The sequence below is a fragment of the Rattus norvegicus genome, chromosome 4, assembly GCF_036323735.1.
Source record: "Rattus norvegicus strain BN/NHsdMcwi chromosome 4, GRCr8, whole genome shotgun sequence".
NCBI lineage: Eukaryota > Metazoa > Chordata > Mammalia > Rodentia > Muridae > Rattus > Rattus norvegicus.
In genome coordinates, this window is record NC_086022.1 from 42,847,514 (window position 1) to 42,868,577 (window position 21,064).

Genomic DNA, 21,064 nt, shown 5'->3' on the forward strand with positions numbered 1-21,064 from the left:
AGAAGTCACTCTGCATCAAACTTTAAGCTTCCTATAAGAATAAATTTTGAAATCCAGAAGTAGAAAAAATAGCAAACTCTGTAAACGTTTGCATTTGCATTTCTTCTATGCAAACCAGGCTTTAAATACTGAGTTCATGTTAGTATTCTGATTAGTGTAAGCATTTAGTTTAGGAATCTGGAATGGAAGGACCTTTTGCTTTTACATTAGCTTAAAAGTAAGATGGGATCCTCTAGCTCATAGAATGGGATAGAGCTGGCTTGACTTTCTCCAGAATCTGAATCATAAGGAGCATCAGGGAGCTCTGTGAAACCGTACGCTAGTTGTTCATCTTCTATATCTGATCGGACATAGCAGGAAGGGTTAGAATACTCCTCATCTTCTACACTGTTGAAATCTTGAGGAATATATAACATCCCTGGATAGTTCCTACTAACCAAGTCACTCGTGGTTTTAAGGGAGGTTTTTCTAAAAGCCATGAGATGCATATGAGAAAATTTTGAATACTTGAAGCGCTTAAAGCCCAGGGATTCTATAGCAATCTTCCAGCTCTTCATCATCATGGCGTGCCGGTTCTGATGGGAGGAGTCGGGGGTGATGATGAGCAGTAAGCCATTCAGCACTAACAGCTCATGGGCTTTCTTACAGCAAATCCATCGCTGGTAGGGTGATGGAAAATAGGAAAGGAGGAGAGAGAAAACAACCACATGAAAAAGTTCTCCTGGAAGAGAATCAATAGGATTTTTCAGTTGCTTCAGAAAAGCGTCTATAGCGTCTTGTGCAAGTTGGAGCGGCTGCTGCAGCTGCAAGTTCAGGAAGTCACACTTATACACACTCTGTAGAAATAAAAACAACAAGGAAGTCACACTTATACACACTCTGTAGAGATAAAAACAACAAGGAAGTCACACTTATACACACTCTGCAGAAATAAAAACAACAAGGAAGGCAGAGTAAGAACTACACAGTGTGACACGTAGGCTGTCATTCCAGGACTCAGGAACCTGAGCTAAGGACTGTATGCTGGAAGCCTGTCTGGGTGACACAGTGAGACCCTGCCTTAGAAAATTAAAAATAAATAAATAAATAAATAAATAAATAAATAAATAAATAAATAAATGTTGAGAATATGTGCACCTTAATATATAAGCTTCACACTATGATATTTAACATCTCACAGTTTCTGTATAGAATTCAGCATTGATTAATTATTATTTATTACTAACTCTACACAGATTTTCATTTCTTTCTACTTACTAATTTTTTTAATTTACTTGAGATGGGGTCAGGTCTCCAGTGGTTCAGGGTAGCCTCAAATCTTGAAGTCAAGGCTAACACTGGGCTTCTAAACCCAAGTGTTCTTTCAAGTGTTGGGATTGCATATGTGTACCCCCATACCCTGTTCTCTACTAACTTAAAAAACCTTGAGTAATTAAGTCTCCCAAGTTTCTAACCATCATTCTATATATGCAAACAAACACACACAAACTCTCTTACATATTAGTAAACTAGGGATAATTTAAAGCATCTATTAAAACTGATGCTTATTTGGAATTTAATTTGGATAAGAACATACAAGAGTGATTCCTTTCTAAGTTGTTTACATTTGTATTCAGTTTATTATCAATAGTTGGCCTAATAAGCAAATGGATCTATTGTCACGTGCTCTGTCACAGTGATAGAAGTGTAAGTGATGGACAGACTTTGTATATGCAGAATGGTGCCAGCACTCTTTAAAGGTCAGTAAAATGCTTTTTACTGTACTAAATCCAAGCATTTAAAAATGATAACAATACCACTTATACTCTTTAAAAATTAATTTCTGCCTTGAAGCACACTGCACATTAAATTTAATTAATGCCATCAAATGATGAAAGAAAATGATACAAAGAAATAAATATTTCATAATTGGCTAGACACTAAACTATAGAAAAATGGAGTAAGAAAGTATATAGGGTTTAGGGGATGGCTCCATGGGTAAAATCACTCACCATGATATCCTGAAGACATGAGCTTTAGGCCCTAGAGTTCACATAAAAAGCTGATGCACACAACCTAGAGCCTTAAGTAAGGTGGAAGGCTAAGACAGGAGAACCATGCTTATGGAGTACAAAGGCAGTCACCGGTGAACCCTGAGCAGTACAGCTACACAGACATCTTTATAACCTACACATTTTAAATTACAATGATTTCTACAACAGCATACTTCCAAGTCCTGGCTTTTTAGATATACAGAAGGCACAAAACAAAGAAAATAAAATATGTTAATATTGGTTGGCTAAATGCTAAAAATTTTCAGAAATAATTTGCTAATTGACAGTAAGAATATCTTTGCTACTTTAAGAATGTAAAGATAGTGCTTTTCCTTTTTAAGGATACAAGTTAAAAACAGTCTGTAAATGAAACCACATACCTCTACAGCAGGTACAATATCTATGCCAACAGTTAGAAATTCTTCAAACTTCAAAAACGGATTAAAGCAGCTGCCAACGTCAAGTAATCTTATCTTTCCTGAGGCCTGAAGCAACCTGAAACAGGGACATGGTTAAAACACACTGAAGTAACCCATGCAAAACTCTCGTGCCAAACAACAATTCTCCTGAAGACTGCGAGCTCTGAAAGGCTTGTCTTAGGCGGGCCTGAGGACAGTTGTTGATGTTGGTGTCTATGCATTCCACGGTATAGGAGAAACGCCAGGACCTTTCACATACCGCTGCATATTCTATCTTTAAGTAAACAGTACTTTTAAGAACAGCAGTAAAAAGTGAGGCCATGTTTTCTCTTTCTTGGACTGTTTTAATGTCTGGTATATAGTGGAGTCTAACAGCTGCTGCTTTATTTAAGCTTCTGTAGAATACCCTGGCATGCAGCCTCTGAGAGCACTCTACACTCACAGAAAAAAGTAAAGAATAAAAAAGAATGAAAAGTAAAAAATAAAAGCACAAATACAACTTAGTGTGAAAATAATTTTTCATAGCCAAGAACCACACCTTAGATTTTGAGACCATTATGTATAGGAAAGAATTAACTCAATTGATTAGTCAATATAATTTGAATTTCACCTTAATTTGTCTCAATGACTCAAATGAACAAAAGGAAAACAATTAATAAATAATAAAATAGAATTCTTTAAAACACTGAATTTACTTAGTATTTGCATGTATTCTTCATTTCCAAAAAAAAAAAAAAAAAAAAAAAAAAAACCAACAGAAAATGCGGTAGCAAATTTAATCATAAGTTCAGTATGACTCTATGGGGTAGGCAGTCGCCTTGTTGTTCCCAAATTCAGGCTGAATAAGTACAATAAAATAGTATGACTGTTTTAACTTTGAACATCTGCCATTTTAATACAATAATTTTCTCTACAAAATTTATGACTATACCATGAAAAATAAAGGAAAGAGAATATAAATAATTATGTAAAGACAGAGTTTTTTTAAGGCTAGAGTGTAGAGATTTGTCTAACTTTGTTCTGTGCCTTGGCTAGTATTTGCTTTATAATGACTTTAAAACTACAAATCTAAAAGTGATTTTTTTTTTAAAAAGGAAGAAATATAATATGTGGGCTATATATTCAGACCTTGATGTATTAAGACTTTATAGAAATAAAGTCATCTATTTCAAATCATACATGATAATTTCTTTACTACAGTACATAAGATAGTATCAAAAATATGAATCAAATAAACAGATTTTTATAAATGAAATGCAATTATAAAAACTCATCTGAATAAGGTTATAGGAATATAGGGGATTAGCAATTTCTCCAAGTGAATTCTCTTTCTCTCTGTGTGTGTCTGTGTGCATGCATGCGTGCACATCTGTGTAAATAAAACAGCTTGTTCTGACTAGAAAATCAAGATAAATGCCAGCTTCTGTATGAAATAGCCAGAAACTTTCTCAGTGACAAGAACTGCTCTAGAAACTTGAGAGGTAACCTTTTGTACCATAGCCAATCTAAGCTGAATTCTGTCACATGTAAACTGGATTACGCCTGTAATAATCACTTGTCAAGTGAATTAACTTGTCACTGTTTGAAATATGACAATATGCTAGTTGAAGGAAGATAGAAGCCAGCAAATTCTTGTGGCATAAGTTACACAATGCTCAGTCAGACCAAAGTCTAGCCAACAGCCAGAAAACTGCCTAGCATACATTTGTGCAAATCTGAATATTCATATGACAGCAGTCAGAAAAAATGAGAATCTATAACGTATGCACTGTATACGATTCCATCACCATTTTAACCCTTATTGAGGATACAGTTAAGAATAAACAACTTCAGTAAAGTGTTGGCGTTAAAAATTAACTCAAACAAATCAGCAGCTTTCCTCTACTCAAAGAATAAACAGGCTAAGAAAGAAATTAAGGAAATACTCACAATAGTCCCAAAGAATATAAAATATCTTGGTGTGACTTTAACTAAAAAAGTGAAAAATCTGTATGACAAGAACTTCAAGTCTCTGAAGAAAGAAACTGAGGAAGATTTTAGAAGATGGAAAGATCTCCCATGCTCATGGATTGGTAGGATTAATATAGTAAAGATGGCCGTTTTGCCAAAAGCAATCTACAGATTCAATGCAATCCCCATTAAAATTCCTACTCAATTCTTTATAGATAGAGAAAGAGCAATTTGCAAATTCATTTGGAATAACAAAAAACCCAGGACAGCAAAAACTATACTCAATAATAAAAGAACTTCTAGGGGAATCACCATCCCTGACTTCAAGTAGTATTACAGAGCAATAGTGATAAAAACTGCATGGTATTGGTACAGAGACAGACAGATAGACCAATGGAACAGAATTGAAGACCCAGAAATGAACCCACACACCTATGGTCACTTCATCTTTGACAAAGGAGCCAAAACCACCCAATGGAAAAAACATAGCATTTTCAGCAAATGATGCTGGTTCAACTGGAGGTCAGCATGTAGAAGAGAAGGCAAATCAATCCATTCTTATCACCAGGTACAAAGCTTAAATTCTAGTGGATCAAGGACCTCCACATCAAACCAGATACACTCAAACTAATAGAAGAAAAAGTGGGAAAGAGTCTTGAACACATGGGCACTGGGGAAAATTTCCTGAACAAAACACCAACGGCTCATGTTCTAAGATCAAGAATCCATAAATGGGATCTCATAAAACTGCAAAGCTTCTGTAAGGCAAAGGACACTGTGGTTAGGACAAAATGGCAACCAACAGATTGGGAAAGGATCTTTACCAATCCTACATCTGATAGAGGGTTAATATCCAAAATATACAAGGAACTCAAGAAGTTAGACTCCAGAGAGCCAAATAACGCTATTAAAAATGGGGTACAGAGCTAAACAGAACATTCTCTGCTGAGGAACATCGAATGGCCAAAAGGCACCGAAACAAATGTTCAACATCCTTAGTTATCGGGGAAATGCAAATCAAAACAACCCTGAGATTCCACCAGTCAGACCAGTCAGAATGGCTAGGACAAAAACTCAGGTGATAGCAGATGCTGGCAAGGATGTGGAGAAAGAATAACATTCCTCCATTGTTGGTGGGATTGCAAACTGGTACAACCACTCTGGAAATCAGTCTGGAGTTCCTCAGATAATTGGACATTCCACTACCTGAGGACCCAGATATACCTCTCTTGGGCATATACCCAAAAGATGTTCCAACATACAACAAAGACACATGCTCCACTATGTTCATAGCAGCTTTCTTTATAATAGCCAGAAGCTGGAAAGAACCCAGATGTCCTTCAACAGAGGAATGGATTCAAATAATGTGGTACATCTACACAATGGAGAACTACTCAGCTATCAAAAACAATGACTTCATGAAATTCACAGGCAAATGGAATGAACTAGAAAATATCATCCTGAGTGAGGTTACTCAATCATGGAAATACACAGTTGATATGTACTCATTAATAAGTGGATATTAGCCAAAAAGCTCGAATTACCCAAGATGCAATCCACAGACCACAGGAAGCTCAAGAAGAAGGATGACCAAAATGGGGATGCTCCCACTCCTTCTTAAAAGGGGAAAAAAAAATCCATCGGAGGGGATATGGAAACAACGTTTAGAGCAGCAACTCAAGGAATGGCCATGCAGATCCTGCCTCACATGTGGCCCATATATATACAGCCACCAAAATGAGATAAGATTGATGAAGCTAAAAAATGCATGTTGAAAGGGGCCAGATATAGATCTCTCCTGAGAGACACTTCCAGAGCATGTCCAATACAGAGGTCAATGCTAGCAGCAAACCACCGAACTGAGAATAGGACCCCCTTGGGGGGAATTAGAGGAAGGATTGAAAGAGTTGAAGGAGCTTGCAGCCCCATAAAAACAACAATGCCAACCAACCAGAGCTTCCAGGGACTAAACCACTACTCAAAGACTATACACAGACAGACCCAGGGCTCCAACTGCATATGTAGCAGAGAATAGCCTTGTTGGGGTACCAGTGGAAGGGGAAATCCTTGGTTCTGCCAAGGTTGGACCCCAGTGCAGAGGAATATGGTGGGGCAGTAAGGGGGATGTATGGGGAGAATACCTATATGGGGGAGGAGGGGATGGGGGCTTATGAACAGGAAACCAGGAAGGGGAATAACATTTGAAATGTAAGTAAAGAAATATATCTAATAAAAAAATTTTAAGAAAAGAAAAGAAATATATCTAATAAAAAAGATATGATACAGTAAAAAAAATGACTTCTGAAATTAGACCAATCCAATTTAATAAACCTGATTGGTCTCTTAACAGGTACTATGGGGATAAGCAGGACAAAATAAGATATTTGTTCAATGCTTGACCAATGTCTGGTAAACATACATTTAAAAAAGTACACATACTACTTTTTTTTCTTCTAAAGGCAAGGTCTGACCTAGAATTTGTTCTGCAGCTCAGGCAGCTTCTAGCCCAGGATTACCTTCAACTCATGATCCCACCTTAGCCCCCAAGTGTGGCAACTACAAGTATGTGCTAGTAGGCCATTTTTTTCTGACATTCAAAATTATTAAAAGGTCAAGCAATAAAAAAAAGTCATTCTCTATTTAAAACGAAGGAACAACTGAATTTTTAAGCATGAGTTACCCTATGTTAATATTAAGATAATGAAAATATTTGGAAAAATTCATTCTAAAAATGAATTAACATGTGAAGAGGTGGATGAATTAGGGAACAAGGACTGCACATTAGATAGGTGGCTACAACACTCAAACTATTTTCTATTTTCAGCATATTTGATTAATTTTTTTAGAACTATTTATTTTGTGTGCATGAGTACACACCATACACACTGTCTTCAGACACACCAGAATATGGCATCAGATCCCATTACAGATTGTTGTAAGGTACTATGTGGTTGCTGGGAATTGAACTCAGGACCTCTGGAACAGCAGTCAGTGCTGCTAACCTCTGAGCCATCTCTTGAGCCCATATTTAATGATTCTTTTTGTGGAGTTGCTGGTGATCACAAATCTCAAATTGATAAAATATCACTACGTTGATAAGATACTTATGAAAGCTATACACTTGATACATGCATAAGACTTTTCTTTATATATAAATAAGACTATTATAAAGGTTATTCAAAAAAATTCCCCCAATAGTAGAAACAATAAAGGATATTCTTGAAATTAAGTATGTATTTATCCTTCCATACAGTTACACTCCTGAGGAATTGGCCATTATTTGTATAAGAATAAATTGAAGAAAGACGACATTATAAAACTTGGTGTAGGGATTCACTTCACAGTTCTGTGAACCCCTATGGCTCAAGATGACTGCTTTGATTTTGGCAAATTTGCAATTAGGTAGTGAGTCTTCATTGGCTATGTGATGCACAGGGCAACAACCAGGGAAGAAAAGGAAGGCCCTCCAATAGCCAGAGGAACAAACAAGGGCAAAGGGATGACTGAAAACATCAAAGGGGTATGAACAGTATGTAGTTTCAGATCCTGTGATGGCACTTTAAATAGCAGTAGCTATCCCATAAGTTTCATGGTAGAAGGTTTAGACCCCAAAATATATGAGCCACTGATGAACCCCCACCTCCCCCAATGTGGAGAGGTTTAATGAAAGGACAAGACAAGTGAGAGGGATGAGAGAGAGAGAGGAGTGAAATTGGGCTTTATACTACAAACCTATAGATCCTGTTAGAGCCTGTATAGACCTGAATTCTAGATATCACAAGTGCTTAAACATTCACAGGCTCAAGTGATCTTTTTCCAACACACAACACACAACGAACGCACGCACGCACGCACGCACGCACGCAGACACAAAGTGAATTAGTAGAAATTTTCATATGTATGTATGTATGAATGTATGCATGCTTTCCTTGATTTTCCCCTCCTTTCAACATTCTTCCAAATAATGTTAACATTTTAATCAAAACAGCAAGGTTACAAACAAAGCAGGGATCTTACAGTATTTGAAATTTAGAGTTCATAAATACAAAGATCCACAACTTGACAAACTGTAGAGAATAAGAGACCTTAGAAATCTCAGTCCTAAATGAGATGTCTCCATCTAATTCTTCCCCTCACAGCTCAGGGAACTCTGCTGAAAAGGAGGCAGAAAGACTGTAGGAACCAGAAAGGATGAAGCATACCAAGGAACCGAGGACTTCTAGCTATAACTGGACCAATGCACGTATAAACTGACAGATTGTTGAACCAGACACAGGGCCTGCACAGATTTAAGCTAGATGAGGTCCCAGTGCTAGGATGGGAGAGAAGTAGACACAAGTGTCATGCTTAGCGAGAAGCTATCTCCAATTGATAAGAACTTTCAAAAGAATATTAGTCGTTTCCAATGGGGTCTCACTGGGTATACAAAACTCCCTTAAAGGAAGGCCAATGCCTAGCAATAGATAACCAAGACAAAACAAATTCAATAGTATTTTGGAGGTGTGTGTGTGTGTGTGCCAAGCTTCATTTGGCTGCATTTTAAAAATGCTACAGATCTTTTTACTTGTGTATTATAGCTTCTGGTTTTGTGTTTTTATGGGATTTCCATGTTTGAATATATATATATCTCCATGTCTATATATGTTTCCTATGTTCTTTTTTCTGTTCACTTATTCATTCTATATTATTCGTTTGTTCTACTACTACTACTACTACTACTACTACTACTACTACTACTACTACTGCTGCTGCTGCTGCTGCTGCTATAGATGCCTATCTATTTTCTAGTAAGAGACAAAAAAAAGGGTCTAGATTTGACTGGGTAGGGAGATATGGGAGGAGCTGGAAGAGGAAAAAACATATTAAGATGTATTGTATAAAAATCTATTTTTAATAACAAAAATAAGAGTTTATATTTTTCCTCTATACTTCTGCATATTATATTTTTTTCAGGGTCTTAAAAATTAAAACAATGCCAATGATAATGCCTTATTTGCCATATTTCTGAAAACTGCAACACTTACAGTGCTATTCAAAGCAATGTACTGTTCAACTCAGTATCATTTTCAGATTGCATAAATGAAAGTTAAAGTCAATTATGTCATGAACTTTATTGACTACAAAATGTGCACAACCTATCCAAATACATTGTTTATAATTGTTTAAGGCTTGAAAGATAATTATTTTTCTTCTGTTGAAAAATTTTCTTATAGCCATCTCACTTTCCTATGATTTCCTAACCCTGATAAAACCATTTTTTTTTAGGGTATTTTTGAGACTGGATCTCACTGCACAGCTCAAGCACTGAACTCAAAACTGTAGACTGCCAGGGTTGCAGCTCATAGCTCCATGTTTGGCTTTCAGAACACTGTGTGAAAAATTACAGGAGCACAGAGGGGCTAGTCCCTTTGTCTAAGAAAAACCAGTCTGCTCCGCGTTTCCCCCCTCATTATGAAGAACAAATGAATTTATTTCTAGTCCAAAACAGAACTTGAAATGCTCTAAAAACTAAGACTTAATGAGCTCTGGACAAGATAACTTAGATGGAAAATTCCACACCTGTCCTCACAGGGTGAGTCACAGTCAAAAGCACAATCTTTTCACACATATGGTAACAAATTCTAGGCTGTGTGTTGCATGAAACAATGAAGTGATGTCTCACCTGGTTTCCATCTCTAAGCTACCTCCTTGCATGCGTATATGATCCCTCCAAAGAAGAAAAAACCCTGAAATCTAAAGCACAGCTGTTCCCACTTAGATATACAACCTGTAATACACTGTGTGTATTATGTCTTCTGAAAATAGCATTCTAGAATGGGTAGAATGGAAACCATGAAATATCATATGAAACTTTCATTTTTCTCTTCAGTCAGCAGAAAAGAACTACACACTTTAAATAAAGTTAAAATAACAAATTAGTTTTTCTACCAAACAACCATTGTTACTATTTAGAACAAACCATGTATCCTTGTCTTTTTCAGTAAGTAGCATTGGTTTTCTGTTTCTTGTTGGGTTAGTCTTGGGCACTGAATTCAGTGCCTCCTGGCTGGACAGTTGTTTAACCCCTGAGTTGTGCTCTCCACAATTTATGAATACTTTATATTTGCAAACTACAATGTATATTATTAAGCAACCAAAAATCGTAATACAAAAATATACAGTTGAAAAATTAAAACATATCTAGAACTCCACATATATCTCTTTTAATATTACATTTTCCTTTTAAAGGTCTTAACACCTGTTTTCCGCAAATTCCCTGTTAGCTAGCAAAGAATAAGAGAACAGTAGCACTTAGCAAATATTGCTGCTTGAATGACTAGAAAAATTCCATTCTGATGTCAAGTGGCTGAGGCTACTTGATATTTCACTCTGGAATTTCTACTCTTCATCTGGTAGCTTTTGCAGACTTAGTATCTTTTCAAATACTTTCTATTATTTTTGTGCCTGCTTCTTTCACACACACACACACACATACACACACACACACACACACATTCTCTCTCTCCCTCCCACCCTCCCTCCCTCCAGTTTTGCTGTCTTAGAAAGAGTAAAGCCATCTATCAGTCACAATGTCCATTCACCTATATTCTTCTATCTACCAAATCCTTGTCCTTAGTGTCCTTTATACCTGTTAGGTTATGGCACTATGCATTTTACAGATATGGTTATCAAAATATGTGTGCAGTCCAATCTGGGACACTTCTGAAAATAAAGGAAAACTAGCAAATATTCAAGAAGACTGTACAAAAATAAAGCATATGATCATTCCAATTTTAGGCAAATGAAATTATAGTACCAAAAATGGGTAAATACTCAGCCAGCTAAAATGTCTTAATTGACTTTCCCTATTAATAGCTGAGTATGATTTTTTTTTCACTGCTTTTGGGTTACGAACATGCAATCATGTTCAGTATACTCTAGCATGAACCATACTTGTATGAATTTTCTGAAAATCAGTGTAAGGTGTATGGCATAAATTTTAATTTATAATATTAATAATTATAATAATTATAATATTACTGTTATCTATGATAGTTTTCCAACATTTTTCTTATGACTTAATATCAAGCCCCTCTGATGAAAATGAATTGTATTTATTGAAATACAAATGATTTATGAACAAAATTTTAAAAAGCATAAGTATGTTCTATATCAGTCTATAAAAATAACTAGTGTTTACTGAGGTTTAATACTAATAACAATATATACTTTAAAGGCAAGATAGCACTCCCTAGTGATAATTCATTCTTGGGCATATCACCTGACTATAATAACCTTGTAAGTAACATCATACAGCTAGATGAAGGGAGCCACTCAAGCAAACACTTTCTCAGTCCCAAAGTCTGTTCCTCTAGGGAATGTTGAGAGAGGCTATTCTGAAGGCACAGAGCTTCGCTTAAGGTTTTATGTTTTCACTATCAATTACATTTTTATCAACTAGTACAACAACAACAACAAGAACAACACACACACACACACACACACACACACACACACACACACACACACGCCAAAACAAACAAACGAAAACTATACCTTAATTGAGACTAGAAAAACAACTAGCTTTGTATTATTATTACACAATTCCTGTCCTTATGCCTGAATTTCATTCTTTCTTGTTGCCTGATTACCCTTTCCCGGTTTCTTTTCTAAATGTTATATAGACTAGGATCTACATGAGGGAAAAGTGGACTTTTTCCTTTGAGGTTGGCTGACCTAGATTAGTGTTATATATTCTCAGTCCATCCATAGTTCTGTAAATGTCATGATTTCATTTTTCTTTATTGCTGAGCAGTATGCCATTTTGTATGTACAACATTTTCATTATTGGTTCTTCTATTAAGGGACATCTCAATAGTTCTATTTCCTTGTATAGTAAATAGAAGGACGACTAACATATATGTGCAAATATCTCAGCGGTAGGGTATGGAGTGTTTTGAATATATGTCTAGGAGGGAAGGAGTTAGGTTATGTGAAATTAAATGATATTTTTTGTGGCAGTTAATTTATTCACATTGTTTGGTGATAGTTATTCTATCTAGGATGAATTAGAACCTCAAAGTTCATTTACTTATCATTTCTGATAACTAGGGAGTTGTTTTGAATGGATAAAACTCATCTGTACATTCAGGGCCAGACCTATGAGGCTTCAAAACATAGTTCCAACGCCAAGTCTACACAGGTGACTTTGGTCAACACAAAGGGACAACAAAGAAAAGAAAAAACAGGAGAGACTTAAATGTAGATAACAGAGTAGTATGAAGGGTTGGGTGAACAGGAAGGAGGGAGAAGAGAGAGCTATCAAAATGTATCATACATATGTGTGAAAGAACAAATTCAATAAATAAATAATAATTCATGAAAGTGGTCTTCATGGGGAAATAAGTAGGCAATGATTAAAACTGTAATCCTACACTTTATTCTTCCTTCAACCCAATTCTGTAACCTATATTTACATCTGGATAGGAGCCTGAGAGCTAACCTGTTTTAGTGTTCTGTTAATGTGATTATGTTAACATTAAAGAATTTATTTAGGTGATTCAAGATAATGAAAAAATAAATCAGTACATACACAGCACACAAGTGTGCTTAGCCAGCTGTGTAAAACTCCTAATCTGTACTTCCTAGAGAGTTTTTCCTGACTTTTCTAGTTACTGTCACTTGTAAGATTGCCATTAACCTACTATAACCCCCACGCTACCCCCCAGTTGAATTCCAAATCACTGAAATGTAGCTCTTCCCCTTAAAATTCTATGAATACTTCATGGTTGATGACCTCTTTGTTGTTAGAGCCAAGAACTTGTATCTTACTAGTGAAAACAGCCATTTATTTCAAAATAAAACACTAAAGAATCCATTTCCTAAATTTTCTTTTTATATTTTGTGTAAAGTATCACTAGATTTATGTTTACATTAGATCAAATTAAATTAAATTTCATTTACCAAAGGAATAATAACTTGTTTTAAGTAGTAAATCTAAATAGTGATAAGAACATAGTTCACAGAATTATATTAAAAATCTTATAACCTGAGATTAACAAGGTGTTTAAATAATTTAAAACTCTTACTAAAAAGGTACATTTATTTTATATGTTCCTCCAAACAGTATTTATTTCAGTAGAAAATACTTTGTAGTTGTGATTTTCTTTAAATATATTATAGATATTTGGATCATGGTTCTGGTCTCATGACTATTTTCCAGCTGAGCTGTTATCCAAATGGTATTTGAATTTGTACTCTCATTACGTTTATTCTAAATAACCAATACTTTGAGTCATTATCAGAAAGGTCAGAGTTTTGAAACTTTATTTCTTCCCATTTTTAAAAAAAGTAGCTTAAAAAGTAAACAGTATTAGTCTTTAAACTTATCTGTTCTTTGATTTTTCATGTACATTCATGCAATATATTTTTAGCTTACAACCCATTGGGTTCAGTTATTGTTGCCAGTATGTTCACGGGTTAAGACAGGCCATGCCTCTCAAGAAAACTAACTGTCCTTCCACAAGCAGTCATCTACTATAAATAGCTCTCGGGTAGGAGTTGAGTCCCTTTCCCCATCCACGCTGGAATGCTGATTGGCTTGATCTTGTACAGATCTTAGAGGGCAGCCACAGATGCTCTGAGTTCATGAGTACAATGATCCTGTCACATCAAACAAACAAACAAACAAACAAAAAACCAAAAACCAAACAAAACAACCCCCAAAATCAAAAACAAAAAAATCCAAAAGCAATTCATAACAGTCCTTGACCTCTAGTTCTTATAATCTTCTATGGTGTTCCCAAAAACTCGTGGGTAGGGAGTGATCTAATAGAAGTCTCATTTAGAGCTCAGCACTCCATAGTTACTTTTTATCTGTATTTCGTTCAGTTGCAAATCTCTGTCAGCCACTACCCTCTTAGGAAGGGTAACTGTCAGTACAAATGGCAGTCATATGGCAAGAATCTCAATTGAGAAAATCCTTCCATCAAATTTTTCTGTAGAAAAGCCTGGGGACATTTTCTTGTAACAATATTAACATTCAAGAGAGAGAGAGCATGTGCTTGCTCTCCCCCCCACCCCCCTTGTCCTCCTCCTCTCACTCTGTTTCTTTGAGATAGAATTTCTCTGTGTAGTCCTGGAACTTGCACTGAAGAACATGCAAATCTCACACCCAGAGCTGTGCCTGCTCTGCTACCCAAATGCAGGAATGAAAGGCTTGTACGATCACCATCTGGCAATCACAATGAATATATTGATAATGAGTTTCTTCTCTTAGACTAAGGATTAACTTAAAATGGCTTCTTTGAAAAGAGTTCTAAGACCAAACCCAAGTTCTAGTTACTGTTTTTAGTGTGTATTTTGGAAAGTAAAGTAGTCTCATACATGCCTTGTTTCTGCCATAAGAAGCACTTACCCGCAGAACATATTTACTTCCCTAATTCTGTATCGCGCCCCTTGTTCTCTATTTAATAAATTTACTTCTTATGTGTGTGTGCGTGTGTGTGTGTGTGTGTGTGTGTGTGTGTGTGTACACATTACTACAAAATCTGTCAATTTATTCCAGTGTCAATAAGGAGGAAAAAAAAAACCCAAATATGAAAATGTTCAATGCTGATAAGTTTATGTAATGAGTACTTACTGAACTCAATTCAGCAGTCATGTGCAAGGGCCTAGAACTACTTATAGTGATTCCATGTAGGCAATCATACCCTGTCTTCTCTCACATATACTCTACTTAGTAATAGATAATCATATAAGAATAGTTTTCCTGAATATCTAACAGATTTGGGTCATCATAGTGAGGTACAACATTGGTGGTATTTTTCTGAAGAACATTGTGCAAAAGTGAGTGTTTTATTGGCATAGAAAGTTTACAAATTCTGTATGGGACAGTCTTTATAAAAACTAATGTCCACAGAAAGCTTGGAAAGAAATATACTTAAAATGTAACCAGGAATGAAGGACTATTTCCCTTTTATTTATGATCCTTATATATAACATTTTTGTATCTTCATTCTATTGGTAGTCAGGAAAATCTATAATAGTGATTTTTAATGTAAGTACTATAATAAAGATAGAAGAAAAGTTAAACAATATTGCTGTGGTGGTTTAAATGATGATGGTCTCCACAGGTTCATATATTTGAATATTTAGTCCCAGTTTGTACAATTTTTTAGATGAAAAATACCTAGGCAGAATCACCTTAGGCAAAGTCACTCTGAATGCTTAAAATTATATAATGTAAATTCTTACCTTTAACGATCATAGTTAGATACTTTCCTATAAATACTATAAAAATATATTTTCACCTTAACAATGAAATCAGAAGACATCTAACTATGGTAAAAGCTGATTGTAATGGTTAATGTTGACTGCCATTGGGGGGTCTAGACTCTCCTAGGAACAAGCCCCTGTATGAACCTAAAGGTTAGACTCTGGGAATGCCTAAGATGGATTACCTTGATTAGATTAACCGAGGCGGGAAGGCCCATCTTAGCTGTGGGCATTACCATCCTGAGTTGTGTTCTGGACTGAATGAAAACAAGAAAGCTTGCTAAGCACACTAGCATTCATCTCTCTCTGCATCCTTATGTAGATACAGCTAGGCCAGCTTCCTTGAACCCCTACTGCTGTCTTCCCTAATCAAGATAGATTGTATCCTTGAATTGGGAGCCAAAATAAGTAAGTCCTTCCTTAAGTTACTTTTGTCATGTATTTTAACACAGCAATGAGATATGTAACTAAATATATCAACAAATCGATTCTTCAAGAAGGAACTATAAAGTTAGAAAAAATCATGAAAAATAGCTGTTCCAAGGAATTCAAAGGAGAGGCCAATAGGCTGAAGGACGTCTGTCGTGAATGTACACAAAGAGCGCTGAGGATCTGGGTTGTGCTTCCTGGAGCTGCTTTCCTTCCTGCCATACCTGCTTCATCAAGAGAAAACCTCAGATTCTTCCAGGTCAAAGCTGGCTATGAAACTGCAGCAAGTTCCCTGCCTGACGGGGCCGGGTTGGTTTGGGGTGTAGGGTGGAAAAGTTTACAGAGTATTCTCAGTAACTTAGCCTGGAACAAACAGGGACAATCAGCAGGTAGGCCAGACTAAGGTTGCTATGATAGTCTTAGTCAGGCTGAGCTTCAGACTAGAAGATAAACCAGAAATTTTGGAACTAAAATAGATACAGAGGAAGTAGACATGCCCCCCACAAGACCATGGCTGAAGAGGGACTGGCAAAAAGTGAAGGGTGAGGCTGTTTTGCAAACTGTTTACATTTCATATATCCTCCTTATTCAACTCTTACATGGACAGGCAGAAGATAGAGGGCATCCTGGCCCAAGCTCTATTAGAGCTCTATCAGTGTTTGGCAGTACTGGGGATTGAACTGTAACAGGGCCTTAGACCTGAGCAGGCCCCAACATCTTAGCACAACTGACTCCATGATAGAAGTGACATTCAGGATGTAAGACTCAGCATGTAGACAGCACAACCTGCCACAACTAAAACAAACAACTACCTATCACAGATCCTAATTCTGGGAAAATCTCTAAATATACTAACCTTGCCATTTGGCTTCTGTAATTCCACTTTGCCTAACTGTTCTTGTATGTAAACCCAGAACACGGTTTTTATGTTTGAAAACTCATCCAAAGAAAGGCTGAGAAAGGATTGTGAGCACCCAATGTAGTCCCCAGCTGGCTAACAAAGACCATATCAGCTTAAACTCATGCCCAACAGCACCTATGGCCTTACAGATACAGGCAAGTGCTCTGTCACTAACTACCGACGTTGAAATATTTATGATATTTCATGACACCTAAGGAACAAGATGTCTGACAAGTCATTAAAAGCTTTGCAATAATCTCAAAGATGACTTACTTTTTCCTAGTGAACTAATCAATGATGTACTAATTTTATTTAGATGAAATTACTTATAACTAGTTGGCACAGTACAAGGTCAGAGTAACCAAAGATAGTGCTATGCTGGTATCAAAAGTTTGGCTTACTCAAATATACTTACTCAAAATTGAGTTTGATTTTGCAATTTCAGCATTTTTTTCCAATATATAAGTCTTTTATTGTTCCCAAAGAGCCCAAATTGTACTTGTGATCAGGATCTTGTTTCTGGAGCTATGAAACTTAGGTCTCACTCATCAGACTGCTATACTGTTCCCTTCTCAGACACACAGATGCCATTCAAAAACTTTGTTACCTTGTTTTTAACTGTGTGGTTTGCTGAAGCAGAGCTGCTGTATTTGAAACAAGTCATTTCCTTCAAGGACTAACTCATCCTTTTGGGCTTGAGAGACAGAACAAACAACACCTGTCCTCATCCTCTGGATTATTTTTCACCCAAGAGATTTCGGATTTCAACCAAAGACCCATTCTCCTGAATAACAACGTTGATAGGGAAGTGAGCATCCACAGACCTCCTCTTGTAACAGAAGCCCAGTGTCACACCCTTGACCATGTTCTGAACATGATTGCAGATGGTTCTGGCAGTGGCCAGTTCCTTCCTGTTACCCCACCACTTGTTAACACGGAGCCTTTTCTTTTTCTTTGCAAGAAGACTCAGCTCTACACTGATGTGATTGAAGTCCCTCCTCAGAGTTCCCTGGGGCCCTTCACAATGGCTGTGCGCCCTTCAGAGTGATGGCGACATTTTCTGGAATGTCGACAGTCTGCTGAGAATGGTCTTCATTCTCACAGTAGATAGGGCAGAGAGAGAATGTTTCATTTTCAGCATTTATTAAGAATATCTCTATAACTTTCAAACAATTAGTAAAACATTACATGACACAAAAATTTATTGGCACTATGACTAAACATAACTTTAATATCAATGGTTAACTGGATTATAATATTCATGAACTGGCAAGTTTTATATCTACATGCATAAAGGTGTGTGTGCATGTACATTTTTGATTCAACAATAACTGAGATGATTGGTTAGTATTAATATTTTTATTATTTATAATTTCTTCGTGGCTAACTACTTTAAGCAGTTTAATTGACTTTCATGATTTTGATTCTGTATATATTCATAACAATTATAACATTTAATAAACCATTTTTTTAATTTTTAGTAAGGACAACATATGCTACAGAAACACTAAGTTTTCATAAACTTCTTGAACTCGTATGATAGACTTATACTTAAAGCTTATAAATTTGTCTGTCTCAACCTTTCATACAGCAGAGGAGAAAGCAGACTGTCTGCTACTAAGTATTACCCGTCATAGCATTTTACACTACGTTCTGTTTTACTACACTACTAGCATTAGCACAGCTCCCGGGGAAATGTGGACTGAAACAGATGAGATATACTTACTCAGTTATAAACTCAGGGCTTGTAAAGCTGAGGTTTGTTAAAGGACCTTCAAGTTTAGAAGACTCGTGAACGTTTAAGGCTGGAGTGGTCTTAGTGGCGAGGACAGCTCGTTTTTCATCTTTCTCAAGTGCTTTTCTCTTCCCACCATTTTGGAAATACTCTCTGCATACACTAAAAATCAAAATATTTTAAAACATTAGATGTGATGAATTAAAATGAAAAAAATCACCACTCATTATTCAAAGTGTGAAACTTTCAAATTAAAAGGTCCTATTTTTAATAGCTAAATATTACAGTGACAGCTTTCTTGGTTGTTAAATTGATGCCATCTGGAATTAACTAAAGCCCAAGTGACTGACCAGGTATACTTGTGAGAGATTTTTCTTCACTAGATCATTTGAGTTGGGAAGACCTACCCTAAATCCAGATCTTCTGGGGTAGGAACCACCTCAAATCTGGACCACAACCTCTGCTGGCAGCCTACATAAAGGGCATGGAAGACGGAAGCACTTGCTCTTTGCCTGTTTGCCCTTGCTTTCCCTGGTTCATTCCTTAATTGGTACTCGAGCCTATTTCTTCAGGAATAAAATGCTGAGGTCTAGATGAGACACCTAGCCTCATGGATTGAACAACGCTGGATTCTTGTACTTTCTTTTGGCAGGCTGCCATTTTTTAATTAGGCGGAACACAGTCTGTAAGCCACTCTAATAAATCCCATTTATTTACTTATTTACTTACTTTATTGTTTGCTTGCTTATTTGTATATTGGTAGATGATCAATATTAGACAGAAATAGATAGGTATTAGACAGATAGATTCATCCTATTAGCTCTGTTCCTGTAGAGAATGCTAATATAATTACATTATATTTTCAAATACATTATTATAAAAATGTTAAATACTTAAAAGTTCCTTCTACTTTTACTATCTCTTCCCCCACCCATTTGCCAGCTATAAGCCTAGCTCCAGATATGCAACTTATGACCCCTGACCAATCAAGAAACTAATACAATACTAAACATAGATATATCAAACTCTGTTGTACCCAGTTTTATATGAAAAAGCAAACAAATGGAATTAAAGCCACAAAATTAACACAAACCCAGTAATAGCAGGTGACTTCAAAACCTCCCTTTCTCCAATAAATAGGACATCTGGACAAAAAAACAAACAAAGAAACCTCAGAATTAAAGGACATTATATCAAAAGGCCCTAGGAGACACCTATAGAATATTCCACTTAAACATCAAAGAATATTTATGACTCAGAAAGCTTCTCTAAAATAGACCACATGCTGGGACACAAAATAACCTAAAAAAAAATACAGAAAAACTGATATAATTCCACACATCCTATCTGGCCATTATGCAATAAAACTTAAAATTGATAGTGAATAAAACTCTAGGAAGTGTACAAACTCATAGAAATTAAACTAACCATTACTGAATGATGAGTGGAGCAAGGGAAAAAAGATCCCGAAAGAAATCAAAACATCCTGAAACTAAATGGGGCAATAAAACCCATGGGGGCAGAGCAAAAATAAATGACTTAATGGCACAATGCAAACATTTGGGAAAAACAAGAAAAAGTGAAACTCAGACACAGTAGACAATAAGCAATAACAAAAATTAAAGTATAAATTAATGAAATAGAAATAAACAATACAAGGAATCAGTGAATGTAAGAGCTAATTCTCTGAAAACATAGGTAGACTCTTGGCCCAACTAACCAAAAGAAACAGAAGACCCATATTAGCAGAACCAGAAATGAACAGGAAAGATTACAATAGACTGCAGAGGAATTCAGAATGTTACAGTCAAATACTTAAAAAGTCCTGTACTTCATTAACTTGGAAAGTCTAAAGGAGATGGATAAATTTCCAAGCTATCACACTTAGACTGAGGAGAGATCTAAAGCCTAAACAGACCCAGAACAATTCAGGAGACTGAAATTCTCCTGATTAGCCTATTGACTACAAAAAACCCAAGCACAGATACAGTCATAGGAGAATTCTACCAAACTTTTAAAGGACTACAACTAATACTTCTACTCTTTTGTAAAACAGGAGGAACACTCCCAAATTTTTCTATGAAGCCTGTGTTACCTGACTGCCCACACCAGGTAAAACACAACAGCAATGAAACCAAACCAAACAAATGCCAGGCCAATATACCCAATGAACATAGATGCAAGCATCCTCAGAAAAATGCCCTTCAATTCAGTATAGGGACATGGGCCCAGGAGTAGTTGGTCAACATAAAACAGTCTCTACTGCTTCCCTTTTGCGAGCTTTAGTTTCATTTTGTTATTTTTTGATCTTATTAGCTTTTTTATTTGTTTTTCTTCTTTG

The 21,064-nt window shown here is 36.2% G+C and overlaps 1 protein-coding gene across 1 annotated transcript in view; it reads right to left on the reverse strand.

The window, feature by feature from the left end:
- Positions 1–206: 206 nt before the first annotated feature.
- Bmt2 (base methyltransferase of 25S rRNA 2 homolog) overlaps positions 207–21,064 on the reverse strand; it is a 63,827-nt gene continuing 42,969 nt past the window's right edge. The window contains exons 3-5 of the mRNA NM_001109221.3: positions 18,715–18,885; positions 2,414–2,528; positions 207–836 (exon numbers count right to left, since the gene is read on the reverse strand). Of these exons, the coding sequence (NP_001102691.1) occupies positions 207–836; positions 2,414–2,528; positions 18,715–18,885 (916 nt within the window). The remainder of the gene's footprint in view (positions 837–2,413; positions 2,529–18,714; positions 18,886–21,064) is intronic.